At 37.6% G+C, this 15,370-nt stretch overlaps 1 protein-coding gene across 6 annotated transcripts in view; it reads right to left on the bottom strand.

The window, feature by feature from the left end:
- Positions 1–15,370, bottom strand: part of ppip5k1a (diphosphoinositol pentakisphosphate kinase 1a) — a 58,557-nt gene that overhangs the window by 26,379 nt on the left and 16,808 nt on the right. For all 6 annotated transcript variants that reach the window (XM_086106306.1, XM_086106300.1, XM_086106303.1 and 3 more), the window contains exons 7-16: positions 11,252–11,353; positions 9,161–9,322; positions 8,936–9,057; positions 8,713–8,814; positions 8,239–8,325; positions 8,081–8,156; positions 7,855–7,964; positions 7,195–7,280; positions 6,984–7,109; positions 5,553–5,674 (exon numbers count right to left, since the gene is read on the bottom strand). In XM_086106306.1, the coding sequence (XP_085962432.1) occupies positions 5,553–5,674; positions 6,984–7,109; positions 7,195–7,280; positions 7,855–7,964; positions 8,081–8,156; positions 8,239–8,325; positions 8,713–8,814; positions 8,936–9,057; positions 9,161–9,322; positions 11,252–11,353 (1,095 nt within the window). The remainder of the gene's footprint in view (positions 1–5,552; positions 5,675–6,983; positions 7,110–7,194; positions 7,281–7,854; positions 7,965–8,080; positions 8,157–8,238; positions 8,326–8,712; positions 8,815–8,935; positions 9,058–9,160; positions 9,323–11,251; positions 11,354–15,370) is intronic.

The following is a 15,370-nucleotide window of genomic DNA, read 5'->3' as shown; positions in this document are numbered from 1 at the left end:
GTCAAAAACAACTAACTTAGTTTTTGTTAAATTTAAAGATAGTTTATTTCTGTCGAACCAGTTTTTTAATTTTGTCAATTCATTTTCCACAGTTTTCAGGAGTTGTTTCATATTTTTTCCAGAGCAGTAAAATGTTGTGTCATCAGCGAATAGGACGCATTTGAATTGCTTTGACACACTACAGATATCATTTATATATAAAATGAATAGTTTTGGACCAAGCACTGACCCCTGAGGGACTCCATGGATAATCTTCAGTAAATTGGATTTTTTTGTTATTGAACTGCACATACTGATATCTGTTTTCTAAATAACTTTCAATCCATTTATATGCTGTGCCTCTGATACCATATCTCTCTAATTTATTCAATAATATAGTATGATCTATTGTATCAAAAGCTTTTTTTAGATCTAGAAAAATCCCGACCGTGAATTCTTTATTATCTATATTAGTAGCTATTGCTTCCACAAACTCCATTGCTGCCATTAAGGTGGTCCGTATTTCTCTGAAGCCATATTGATTTTCACTTAATAGCATGTGTTTATATATGAAGTTATCAAGTCTGCGAGAAAATAATTTTTCTAATATTTTTGATAATTGTGGTAGCAGCGATATTGGTCTATAATTTGTAAAGAATTGTCTTTCTCCACTTTTAAAAATTGGAATGACTTTAGCTGTTTTCATTTTTGATGGAAAAATACAGACTTTAAATGACAGGTTGCATATATATGTATAAGGTCGCACTACAAATTCTATAATCTGTTTTACTATTGTCATATCAATATTAAAACAGTCAGCTGACTTTTTACTTTTATATGTTTTTACAATATTTAATATTTCATTTTGATTCACAGCAGTAAGAGACATTGTGGAGGAATTTTTTTCCCATGTATTTATCTATTTCAAAATAATTTGTTGGATCCGGAATTTGTTTTGCTAAGTTACTGCCGATATTAACAAAATATTGATTAAATTCCTTTGCTATTTCTGCAGTTTCCTCAATAATGGTATTTTTATCTTTCATAAAATACTCCGGATAATCTACTTTATTAGAGCTATTTCTAATTACATGATTTAAGATTTTCCATATTTCTTGAGTGTTGCTTTTATTTTGCTCTAATATTGCATGAAAATGGTCTCTCTTGCTAGTTCTTATAATGTTTACTAATTTGTTTTTATAAATCTTATATTTTGTTTCAGCTTCTTTAGTTCTGGATTTTAGAAACGATTTGTATAGATTGTTTTTCTTTTATATGCATTTTCTTAACCAAGTAATCAGAAATAGTCATATAAAATGGATTATCCAGAGTATTTTATCAAAGGCAAAAATACTATTTTGGAAAAAACTGCAGAAATAGCAACTGAATTTAATGAGTATTTTGTCAACATCGGCAGTAACCTAGCAAAACAAATTCCTGATCCAACAAACTTGTTTGAAATAGATAGATATGTAGAAAAAAACTCCTCCACGATGTTCCTTACTGCTGTAAAACAAGAAGAAGTATCAAATATTATAAAAACTTTTAAAAATAAAAAGTCAACTGATTGCTTTAATATTGACATGACAATAATAAAGCAGATTATAGAATATGTAGTGCGACCTTTCACGCACATATGCAACCTGTCATTCAAAGCTGGTATCTTTCCATCAAAAATGAAAATTGCTAAAGTTATTCCAATCTATAAAAGTGGAGAAAGACATCGGTTTACAAATTATAGACCAATATCACTACTACCACAATTTTCAAAAATGTTAGAAAGACTATTTTCTCGCAGACTTGATAGCTTTATACAAAAGCATGCGCTGTTAAGTGAGAATCAATATGGCTTCAGGGAAAAGCGGACCACCTCAATGGCAGTTATGGAGTTTGTGGAAGCAATAGCCACTAATATAGACAACAAAGAATTTACTGTTGGGGTTTTCCTAGATCTAAAAAAAGCTTTTGACACAATAGATCACAGTATATTATTGAAAAAACTAGAAAGATATGGCATTAGAGGTGTATCTTATAAATGGATAAAAAGTTATTTAGAAAACAGATATCAGTACGTGCAAGTCAACAATAAAAAAACGAATCAACTGAAAATCACTCACGGAGTTCCTCAGGGGTCAGTGCTTGGTCCAAAACTATTCATCTTATATATAAATGATATCTGCAAGGTCTCAAAACAATTTAAATGTGTCCTATTTGCTGATGATACAACTTTCTACTGTTCTGGAATAAATCTGAAACAGCTCCTGACAACCGTAGAAAACGAATTAAACAAATTAAAAAACTGGTTCGACAGAAATAAATTGTCACTTAACCTGAAAAAATCGAAGTTAATTGTTTTTGGCACAAGACCAATCAAACACCAAGCTAAAATTATGGTAAACTCAATTGAGATAGAAAGAGCGTATGAAACCAAGTTTCTCGGATTAGTAATAGACTCAAAACTATGTTGGAAGCCACATATCGATAACGTAAAAAGAAAAATAGCCAAAACCGTAGGGATCCTCCACAAAACCAAGGAAGTGCTAAATAAGAGATCTTTGTACACATTATACACTTCATTATTATTACCATATATGACCTACTGTGTGGAAATATGGGGAAATGCCTGCAAAACAAACACACTCCCTATTCTCAACCTACAAAAAAAAGCAATTCGAATTATTAATAGATCAAAATATACGGAACCCACAAATCCACTATTTATCAAATTAAATACGATGAAATTTTATGACCTGGTTGACTTTAAAATCGCCCAATTAATGTACAAAGCACACAATAACCTGCTCTGCCAAAACATTCAAAAGTTTTTCGAAATTCGAAAAAAGCAGCTATGATTTAAGAGGTACCAACTTATTCAAAAAACTCAAAACAAGAACAAACATCAAGCAAAGAAGTGTATCTATCAAAGGTGTTAATCTGTGGAATAATCTCGAAACGGACCTGAAAATGAGTAAATCGCTTGCTGAGTTCAAAAACAAATTCAAAAAAATAGTACAAACAACCTACATCAATCAGAGTTAAAATGATAAATTCAAAACATTAAATATAATGATAAATCAGAACTAAGTTGATAAATAGAGAAAGGTATATAAATATCCATTATGAATACAAGAGAAAATTGACACAAGAGTGTCAGGGTGTGGAAGTATATAATCCCGATACAAACCAAAAGTTGTAAAAATATCACGGTTAAGGGTAAAGTATGAGCCTTAATGGAGACTTCTTTCTTCTTACTTTTTTCTTTTCTGATTGATATAAAAATGATTTATTAGATACAATCACATAACGGGGTAGGACTAGATAAGTTTTTTACTTCTTCCTACTCCCTTGAACATAATAACTGTGTTGAATGAAGATTAATTTCTTTCTTTTTACTTTTTTTATCTACCTTATTTTCTGTCAAATTATTACTGTATATATGTTTTATGTTCAATAAACAAACAAACAAACAAACTATGCCTTTTGTTATCCATGGCTTACTTTGTTCTTTGTACTTTCTGGTGACCTTAATTACTGGGAAATGCTTGTCGTATAAGGAGGTTATAGTTGACTGAAATGCGTCAAACGCAGTATTTGGATCTTCATTTGTGTAGACCTCAGACCAATTTTGCTTGTCTAGGTCGAGCTTGAAAGCTGCAATGGAATGTTGGGTTCTGAGTCTTATTTCTGATATGTGGGTTATTGGTTTAGTTTTTCTATCAAAGTAATTGTGAAAGACTGCAAAGACTGGTAGATGGTCACTTATATCAGTTATGAGAAGTCCACTTTCCTTTTTATGATCAATCTTATTTATGAATATATTATCTATCAATGTGGCCGTATCAACTGTTATTCTGCTGGGTCTCAGAATGACTGGGAAAAGACCGTTGCTATACATTGTATTTATGAAATCTGTTGTTTTTTTGTGTCCATTTGGGTTTAATAAGTTGATGTTAAAGTCGCCACATATTATTCGGGTTTTCTTGTCATTAGAACAACTCAGCATATCTGTCAGTTTTTTATATTAAATGTGTCTAAACAAGATCCTGGTGTCCTATAAACGCAACTTATAATGACATTTGATGCATTTTTAATGTGCATTTCAAGAGTTAGACATTCCATTAGATTCTCTGTTGTGTTTGTCAGGCTCTCAATTTTGCTGCATTTCAGTGTTTTATCTACATATATTGCAACTCCCCCTCCTTTTTTGTCTTCTGTATGAATTGCATACATTTCATATCCATCAATTTTCATTTCACTTGTTTTTTCATCATCAAGCCAAGTTTCTGATATGGCAATTATTGTAAATTTATTAAATGTAGTCATATATTCTTTGATTTTGGTGAAGTTTTTATAAAGACTTCTACTATTTATATGTATCACTGAAAATGTATTTTTCAGTTCTACATTTGTGTTGAATTGTTCATCCGTATAATACTCTGAGTTTGTGATGCTGTAATTATGATTGAAGAAATTATTGTCTGGGTCCAAGTTGTTCTCTGGGTCGAATGTCTTGTGTTCAGCGTAATCAAAGATTTTAAAGTCCATGTTTGTGTTGTTTGTTTCCTATATCTATTAAGTCAAAGTTTTTGTCTGGTGGTAATCAGCTCTCAGCATGTTGAAGTCGAGCCCGTTGAATTGGAGTACTGGTGCTGGGGTGGACGATGAGTTTGTCGTGCCTCATCGTCCACCCCCGCACCAGTACTCCAATTCTTTGTTTAGTCAGTAGTTAACTATGCTTTTCGGATTCGTTTCACTCGAGCTGCGCAGAGCTCACAAAGTAGTTGTCTCTGAGTTTCCTGAACGCAAAATACTTATAGCTGCTCTGCCATTGGCTATTAACTGGCATCTTCCTGGCGTTCCATTGGCTAAGAGGGACCTCTACCATATGTGTCTATCTGTGTTGATAGATACAGTATGTGTGTGTGCAGCATCCTCGTCATTCGACCCTCGAGCCATGAGGTGTTCCACTAGTTTTACGTAAATGTGAATCACCCAGAAAATGTGTTCACCAGTTCAGCGATCGCTCACTATGCTGATGTTTGCCTTGGACATTTTCGAAGGATTGTTAAAAGCCGACAAAAGCAAACGTCCTTGGATCAGTTCTTTCCAAAGCGCCAGGCAAAAACCACTTTTGAGCTCTACATGAACTAAAGAGGGCAAAAAACGATGAGGACGCAGTTACTCTATTCTTTGTTTTTTACATTATGCTCAACTCTCATTTGTTGTGCAATCATCTAATTGTAACACGTATTTGTTACATACTTTGATGCATTTTTATGCTTCATAAAAATTTATGTCAGAATTCTGCGGGGCTTGGAATGGATTGGGGCATTTACATAGAAAATGCGTCTCCACTTACACATTTTTTAAGTTAAGAAATTTCTTCCAGAAGCAATTAATTTCGTAAGTAGAGGTACCACTGTATCTGCAAATACATATTTACAGCACTGCTTGGAAAGCGTGGATGTAACATCAACTGATGTGAAATACTTATATTGTGATACATTTTTCAGCCATATCGCCCCAGACCTAATAAAAGAAATACTGTACTACAAAACACATCACGATTGTACCTTTGCAAAAGCTGCAGCAGTCATCTGCACTCTGCCTTCATCAGATGCGTATATCTTCAGGTCATGTCTGTAGGTGCTATGTAACCGCAGCAACCCACAGCCGGGAAATCCAGCATAGTCTCCTACAAAAACAATGGACCCGAATCAGTTTTGGCATTAAGCCAAGCGCTGATATATACAGTTGTTTCCCGTTTACCAACTGCTGATGGAATGCGGCACTTGGGGCTGCACTCTGAATTAACCAGGGTTCCCACTCTTCCACTTGCTTTTTATTTATGGGCCTTTTAAGGACTTTTGAGGGTTAATTGAGCCATTTTTAAGGACCTTTTCTCCATTCAGCAGGGATTTCACGGAGGATTTAATGCCCGCTCAGCAATATGCGGGCTGAACAGAAAGTCACATATCACTGAGTTGGTGTTCAAATCATTGCTGCCAAAGGAAGGGCACATCTTTATTTTTAGGGGCAATCAGCTAACCCTTTATTTGGCATACTGTATGTCAAATTTTCATTTTCCTACCTGTATTGCAGGTAGGAAAATGAAAAAAAAAAGTAATTCATTCTCAAATAAAGTACACAAAGAAAAATTTAAATTTAGAAAATATAAAACTTCAATTTATTTTTGAATAAAAATAAGTTAAGGATTTTTATTGATTTTAGATAGCTTTCCCTGAAAATTAAGGGCAATTAAGACATAATTTCACAACTTCTTTTTTAATGGATTTTTATGAACTTTAAGAACCCGTGGGAACCCTGTTAACATATTTTTGTAGGATTATTCGATCAATTATATCATCGCATAATCTATTTACAATTTTATTTTGTATTACAACTGAAGCAATGTCTATGAAGCAATTATTGTTTATTTGGTATTGTTTTGTGATTAAAAACAACGAAACAACATTAAGCAATATCACACCACTCACCAACTTGTTTGAAAGTTACTGGTTCACTCAATTTTTATTTCCAATAATGTTTGCCGATGTCTTATTTGGATTAAACGCAAAAGATAGGTCTGCTTTTATGAACGACTGCAGAATCAGAGGATTTGGACTATTTTAAGTTAAACAATGGCCAGGGGTCACCAAGTCCAGTCCTCGAGGGCACCTGTCCTGCATGTTTTCCATCTCTCCTTCGTACAACACACTTGATTCAAATACAGTACGCCCCTCGAGGACCAGCGTTTGAACTATTTTGAAAATAGTTGACGATTAATCGATTAATTTTTTTACACCTGTATATTTCTATAATCTTTGTTGTTCGGACAAGCACAATTTTCTTGACGATATTATGAGCCATCAGACTCTTTTTCTTGGGAGCTACTTGATTTAGTTCAAAACCAAACAAAAGAACAGCAATTTGTAGTCTGTCTTCATACGCAGTTAATTTCCAGTTTTCAATTAATAACAGGAATAAACTGCTTTGCATCTCACCTTGTCCTCCAGGGTACATACAGCGAAAGGCCCTTCCAAGCTCTTCAGCCTGCACCCTTCCAGCAGGCGTAAGCTCTCCTCCCCACTTCAGCACGAGCAGCAGAGATGGACCCTCCTTTCGTGTGTCTGTCACAAAATAACAGCTAAAAATAAATCAACATTTTTGCGATCATGTTTTTAAGTTTAACTTGCTCATATGTTTAGAACATGCCTTCTTCTTCACTCGAGGTTTTGGGCTGCCCGTAGGGCAAGTAGGTCAGTTGCACTTTTCTGTTGATCCCAGAGAAGTGTCCATACCTTTAGTGGTAGAAAAATATGGTGATTACCAAGTACTACTTGCAAAGTTATTCTTGCAAATGCAAGTCGACACACCCCTGTTCAGAATGAAAGTTTTTGGATAGCATAGGCAATAATCTTCACCTCCACGTCAGCGAAAAAGCTACCCCTCTCTAAGTAGCGCTATTACGAAGGGAAGACTGGGAGAAAGGCAGGGAGCCATGATAATTGCTAAGCTAGCAAAATGCAGTAAAACCTGAAATAAATGCTTGATAAAATAATAATAAAATAATAAATGTTCAATCATTTCAAGAACCTGCTGTAACTGTTATAATACATTTTACATTTTCAGCCATAAATACACTACTGCTTCCAGAGGCTCCCCCACTTTGAACAGTAAGTATAGCATCAGGAAAAAAAAATCACATTTTTGGGGGGCGGGCAGGGGGGCATTATGACAATTCTTGAATAAGCGTGGATATGCCGACAATAAGAGTTTTCCACGAACAAAATGGGGTTTGGCTCCCAAAATAAAAATACATTTTAAAAAAATGCATGAAGATGAACCAAGTAAGGAAAGTGACCCAGCACTTACATTTCAAGAACAGTTTTCAGCTGTTCAAGTTTGGACTTCTTCTCTTCTATCTCACAGTCATTGTGCTGGCCCAGTTCTGCTAACAACTGTCGAGTAATGTCCAGCACCTCCTGCCGTCGTTCAAAAACCAAGCAACATCAATTTAAATCAACTCACACACACAACACTTGCAGATATGTCAGGGTGATTTGAACCAACATAACCATGCAATTAAGTGACCTGGTACCTGCAGTTGTTTTGGTTTCTTCAGTTTTAATTTCCCAGTTTTATACCCTCCATATTTTTCAAATAGGTCAAAAAACCTATACAGATAACAAAAGCAGACTTTATTTGTTCAAATGGATGAAAAATGTGGTTACTGCTTTCGTAAGGGTATCAACTTACATGGGGTTGCGAACTTCCATCTTCATCTTCTGCTTTGGTGTTCTGTCTCCATGTCGGATGACAGCTATCACACAGCGCAATTCCATCCTTGAGGGTCAAAGTTTAAGTTCACTATTACATACGTAATATCATATTCATGAAAAAAATGTTGCTGGATACTGCCTCCTCAAAAGAAAAGCACAGGATAGGAATTAACAGGGAAGTCTTTTTAATGGTGTCATTGTTATTAGCAGTGTCTAACATGTATGTACCTTTCAATAACATTATACACTAATTCATGACAAACTCTGTAGTATCACATCCCTTTTGTGAGAGTACAGAATACTATTGCAGCTTTCGAGACCATGACACAGATAATGTCCTCCCTCATCAAGGTAAAAAGTAACATCCAATGGATTTAAATAGAGGAATTACATTGATTACACCTGCAATGTTAACATTTAAACACGAGTAACTAGTACTTCCACTACTCACATAGTGCCTGAAGTAGTGGGAACAATGGGAATGTCCTCCGCTTCAGTAGGGATGGACCATGGAATCTGAAACTGAGGTGCTAGCTCACGCATCACAATATTCCTAAAACAAACAAACAAACAAAGCAAAGAAAAAGGATAAGCAAAGCACAAAATGGCCCAGCCATCAAGGAATCCAAAACGCGCTCAACTAATTCAAGCCAAATGAGTGAAACTGTTGTTACCCAAGGATCTTAGCGCAGTCATCATAGTATTTCATAGAGTTCTTCACAAAACTGAATCCGTTGACATCACATACATAAGAGTGCCCATTGGCTCGAAGAAGGTCAAAGCCACAAACAGTTTGCTGCAGATGAATAATCAAAGAGGAAAGCAGTGGCATTTTTAATGATGAAGATTAGGTACAATAAAAGTGTTCGACAGAATACAACAGCAGAGGCTTTGCTTACCTTGAACGCTAAACACACCTTCCGGGCAACCAGTTTCTCCATAGCTGACAGCATGACAGGGTAACGGACCTCCTTGCCCTCACTGTCTCGCTCTACCTTCCCATCCAGAGCAGGAGACTTTCGAGCTTCAGCATGAGCATAGTCAGGTCCCACAGTATAGACCTGGAGTAGAGCACAAACCACTGACATCTTCATCCCACTTAAAACACTAATTTAATGTCCATGATGCTCATGGAAAATACTGTGAATCCTAGCGGCCTTAAGCAATTTTCCCCTGCCGTAATGAATGAAATCTGCAATACTGTATATAAATACACCCTGAGCATGTTATAACATTTACGCTACTTAACTTTTTTTTAATAAAGGTCTTTAAACAAACTTAAAAAAACACTACAAATGCATTTAAAAATGTATAATGTTTTGAGAGCAATGTCAACAAAAACAAAAAGATGGTACAATCAATGTAACTGTGTACTCACGACGACGACAATGAAGCTGTTGTAATTACTACAGTAAATTACTGTTTCAATGCAGGAATGAAGAGATCTTATTTGTACAAAAATCGACAAACTTGTCACATGTTGTAATTGACCATCGAAAATGTTCCACATTTTTCAGGTATGCCAATACCAATTCTGCTCCATTACATTAAAACGTGGACGTGACCTGCAAGATGAGCAGCGTGCTGTGCGTCTGCTGACAGAACACAACCGCCAATCAGCAGTGCTTTCATGAAGAACCAACGTGAATTGCCCAACACATTGATAGCATACATTTCATACGTATAACATGTTAATATGGTTCAGTTCGGCGCTAAGACAGGCTCACACAAGAGTGGAGCTCCCCAGGCGGTTAGGAGAGACCCATCAGGGCTGCCATGTTGCCGGCCTCTTGAGTCCCGCGTGGAGGGAACAAGTAATGCCCTTTGTGGCTGCAGCCAGTCTAATGATTATTAACCCTTACATGCACCAATAATGATAACCTGTAACCTGATAACATGATAAGCTGTCCACTGTTGCAATCGCTGTCCCTGAAAGGGTTAAAGATATTATGAACAATCACATCACGTTTGAAGCCTAACAGGTTAGTGTTTGGTGATTTCCGCCACATTTGCCAGTGCTGCGTTTGGCAAAATAAACACTGGATTTTACTTTTCAGTCTGTTTGACTGAGGCAAAAAAATGAGAATTTTGATTGGCAATCGTGATGTGAAACCACATATCTCCAGCCTTCTTAACTATTCTCTTTTGCCTATTTGTTCTTGAAACACTTATGCAATGTCCATGACAATCATGAAAAATACAGTGGATCCAAGCAATCTGAAGCAGTTTTTCGTCATAAAATAAATGGCTTGGGTAAATGGGATTCCACTTGTATAGTGCGTTTCTCCCTTTGGGGTGCTCAAAGTGATTAACATAGCCGCCTCATTCACTTAATGATGGCGCAGCATCAGGAGCAACTGGGGATCAGTATCTTGGTCAAGAACATTTCGACGTGGTCACAAAGGCTCTATGACTTTAGCCATTAAAGTTAACATGCTCCAGCCCCAAACACGTTTATTTAAATTATTTTACGGGATTATTAAAAAAAAAAAAAAAAAAAAAACAATTGTTGGGAACTAAAATTATTGCCTTTTTGTTCTTAAGTACCCAGATGACTGAGAGAAAGCACAATTCATCATTCCTTGTAGATGCTGTCATTGTTTACGAAAGCCGACTTCATGAAGTGAAGCAAAATGTGATTGAAATTTTGTTCATAAATTGATTTTTGTGTGTGTGTGAACATGGACATTCATGAACTGAAGTTTCACTGCACTAGTTTAAGCTTGTTCAGATGCTTCAGAGACCACAACTGCATGTGACCTCAACAAAATGTGCAAATGTTATTTTGCCGAACTTTGGTGGTGCCTGATGCCTTTACAACCGTCCAAGTCTCTGATTTGTTTCATGATGAATTCACAAATTTCTATTGCACCGTGGAGGAAAACAGCTAACTCCACTGGCATATACAAATCACTTGGCTCTTAAATCACTTGCATCATATTTGTCTTGTCCAGACCTTTTCGATGTACTGTCAAGAAAAAAAAAATTACCTTCACATCTGTGCCATCTGTTGGCATGAACTCTTCATAGATGTAAGAACCAGTCTTTCTGACATTGCTTTCTGGTGAGTACACACTGCTTCTGCTCCCAATCTAGAGAAGTCAAAGAGTTGATGTTAAACAGTGTTAATATTTATGCACATTCTATCATTGTTATCAATGAGCGAAATGTTGGAAACATAGTGACACTTTTACAGGCACTGCTCTGCAAAAACCGTTGGTCCTAATCTCCATTGCAACACCATGTGCTTACTATGTGGCAAGTGACGACGACGAGTCAGGAAAAGAGCAAATTAGGGGTGCACATAAAAAATGTTGGCGTTGTTCTCAAATGAGAAACAAAGGTTTTTTTTGTTTGGTGCTGATTTTTTTTCCCCCAACCTACCGACTTCATGGATGAACTTAAATACTTGCGGCACATCTGAGCAAGGTTTATTGTAAATATGTGTACCAGTGGCGATTGCTTTAAAAGTACCAGGGAAGCTCAGCTTCCCCTAAAATGCTCCTGCCCCACTCCCTCCCATAAAATAGTGAAACATGTACCGTGTGTACATTTCATTGACTAAAAATGTGCTAGAATACCTTCCTCTTTTGTTCAGAATCAGTTACTTATCACAGGTAACTGACACGACATCTTTCTCATTCGCTCCACGACGCTCGGGTGCCCAGCTTCAACTGGCTTGATGAGGAAGCTGAGAGTGGGTTCTTCCAATGCGTAAAACTGGACGGTCAGTGGGTAAACGTTGAGCTTTATCCCGTTCATCGAATGCTCAGCATCTCTTGGGGGTGTATGTAATAGTGGGCTGGCTCGGATACTCGGCTTCTGCATGATGGTTGGATGATCTTTCTGAGGCTGGAATCCATCCTTGATCGACAGTGTGGTCAACAACTCAGCGATCTTGTAGTGTACACTCGACTCACTAGCATTTTCCAAGTTTTTCATTCCATTGTTCTGACCTGATCTGGAGAATTCACCGATCCCCAGCGACGTTGCCTTTGTTAAAAACTACTAGCGTGTACAGCATAGGTGTCAAACTCAGGTCCTGGAGGGCCGCTGTCCTGCATGTTTTCCAAGTCTCCCTGTTGCAACACACCTGATTCAAATGAACAGATCATCAGCAAGCTCTGCGGAAGCCTGACATTGAACCTGTTCATTTGAATCTGGTGTGTTGCAACAGGGAGACTTGGAAAACATGCAGGGCAGCGGCCCTCCAGGACCTGAGTTTGACACCTATGGTGTACAGTGACTCTTCTGTCACTCTGCGTTTTTTCTTTCTTCAATGAGCAAGCAGTGCGGCCCCTCATACCCCCCCCCCTCCCCCCCCACCCCGTCACTCACACTCACATTCAGTCACACAGTAGCCTCCACCGACTAGCAGGCTACATGATGACTTAAAAAGTGCTACTAATATAAACCAATTTTATATTAAGTATTTTTTAACAAATATGCTAAAGAAACATAATATATTGTTCCAGGGGTCTTAGTAATTTGTGTTATGGCTTGTAAAATTGAGCTGTACTGTAGGGTCGATTAAATCTTATTTTCATTTTTACTGCATGTGATATTTTTGTTTTCCATGTTAATATGCAGTTCTCGGTGGAAAAGGTTTGGACAGAAAGTTTTGCAACTGCCTGCAGAGACCCTGAGATAACCATCGAAGGTCAACTTCAAGTCAAGTCAACTGTATTTATAGAGCACTTTCAAACAGCCATCGCTGCATACAAAGTGCTGTACATGGAGCAATTTAACATGCACAATAAACAGTAAGACAAATCGGTAATAAAGGCGGTAGAAAGCACCAAACAGTAAAACCAAGAACAAATCTAAGTCATGCTGAGTCGAATGCCAAAGAATACAAGTGAGTTTTGAGGAGGGTTTTGAAGATGGGCAGCGAGGAGGCTTGCCGAATGTTCAGTGGGAGGTCATTCCAGAGAGGGTCCAGCAACAGAAAAGGCTCGATCCCCTCTGAGCCTGAGTTTAGTTCTTGGTACTTCTAATAAGGTCTGGTCCACAGACCTGAGGCGCCGGGCAGGTGTGTAGGGGCGGATGAGCTCAGAGAGGTAAGGTGGCGTGAGATTATTCAGAGATTTGAAAACAAATAAGAGGATCTTGAAAATAACTTTAAAATGTATGGGGAGCCAGTGAAGGGATGTCAGAGTAGGAGTTATGTGCTCCCTCTTATGAGTACCAGTCAAGAGGCGAGCAGCGGCATTCTGGACCAGCTGAAGGCGCTTAATGGAGGACTGGCTGACTCCAAAGTAAAGGGCATTGCAGTAATCGAGCCGGGATGTGACAAAGGCATGAATTACTGCCTCAAAGTATTCATGTGAGAAGAGAGGTTTTATTTTGGCCAGCTGTCTAAGGTGAAAGAAGCTGGATTTGACAACGGCACCAATTCAAAATAAAAGTGTGCAAGTAAATGTGTACCTAAATATCAATGCTTTTATTTTGAAGTTGGCCATCAGAAGCAATCACAATGATTGACTTGACTTTGAACTGACGGTGGCCTGACCGATTCTTTAGTGCGCAAAAGCGTGGTGACAGACTTGAACTGGAACACAACATTCAATCCCCAGTGCTCATGCGCACCGCTTATGAATCCCCCTGCTTATAAACATACTATTCGACTTGTTTTCATCACTGTGTGCGCAGAATAATGTTCAAATATAACAGTTGCCATTACAGTAATGACCCATCTTTCGCAGGGGTTGGATTCCAAAAACTGCGGGGAAAAGTTCTATGTACAGCGGGACTGTGTTACGTGATCTTTAGAGTGCACTCCATCCAGTAGTACACAATGAAGAATGAATTTGACGTCAGTTTTTTTTTGTTTTTTTTGCTCTATTGCTGGTGAATGTTTTTGGATAACGTTTTGGCACTTAAAAATTTTTTTTTGTTGTTTTTAAAATGAAAGGATGCCCTCCCTGTCTCCAATTTTCTCTATTAATCCAGCCTGAAGACCAGCACTAAATTGGGCTGGCTTGCCCCGCCACAGGCTATGTAACTGGCAATATACTTAGACCTGTGCCTGCTTAGCTCCCTACATCAGACAAGGTTATGCATTTCTAGACAAGTGGGGTCACAAAAATGGATTTCTCCCGTATTACTCAAATACAAAGTAGAGTATGTTCTCAGTGGTACATCCAATCTTGCAAAACATTTAGCAAATATAGCACCAGGGCTGATATCTCTGGATGGTAACACACATGGGTGAAATTGGATCAGAAGGACTGAGTCCAAATAACTATCATCATAGTGAAAGGTTAACTTTGCAGGGGTGGGACTGGGGAGGGAGAGCTGGTAAGTTTACAGATCTGCTAGGCTGTAGGCTGAGGGGGAAAAAAAATCATTTGATGACATTAACTCATTCACTCCCAAAGACATATTTATGTCTTTTCAGACTTCACACATTCAATCCCATGTACTTAGGTTTTCTTTTTTCCTAGCTTTTTTTCCAAGACTGAAAGTCAATTTTTTATTTTATTTTATATGGGTCTGAAAATGGCTGGTACTGAATGAGTTAAGAAGGTACTGGACACGGTTCGAGATGCAGAAGTGAAACTTCAAGTGCATAAACAGCAGCCGCTGAAGAAAATAAGAACGCTATGTAACTTGACAACATTTCTTCATTGCAAGATGAGCAAGGAAATGAATGGAAATGTGTTCTTTCACTCTTCTTGCTTCAGCAAGACACAGGCTGTTTTCGACCCTTTGATCAAATTACCAAGTAACGAGCATTGCGGGCATATGCCCTTTTCCTATTGGCACTATTCCAGTGAAATACCCATGCGGACAAAATCGGCGGTACCCTCTGCTGATGAAAGAAAACCACACAGTGATCACAGCAACAACTTGAATTAGAAGAATAGAATATATAAAAATTTTATGAAAATTACCCAATGAAAATTTGGTGGGGAAAAAGTAGACTAAAATTTTAAACCACCTAAAAGCATATCTAAATGGTAGCACAGGTGGTCTAACATGATTTTGGTGTATTCGATCAAGCCACAGGCAGACGGATGTGGCACTCTGTGAACGTTTGTGGCAGACGTCATCGTATTTCATTTATAAACATGACAACAGCGGGAAAATCCCTCTGAAGCATTGTA

Source organism: Hippocampus guttulatus, chromosome 3 (genome assembly GCF_054856545.1).
Source record: "Hippocampus guttulatus isolate MCC_2025c chromosome 3, RoL_Hgut_1.0, whole genome shotgun sequence".
In the NCBI taxonomy this organism is placed as follows: domain Eukaryota; kingdom Metazoa; phylum Chordata; class Actinopteri; order Syngnathiformes; family Syngnathidae; genus Hippocampus; species Hippocampus guttulatus.
The sequence above is the reverse complement of the archived record's forward strand: the minus strand, read 5'-3'. Positions and strand labels throughout refer to the sequence as shown.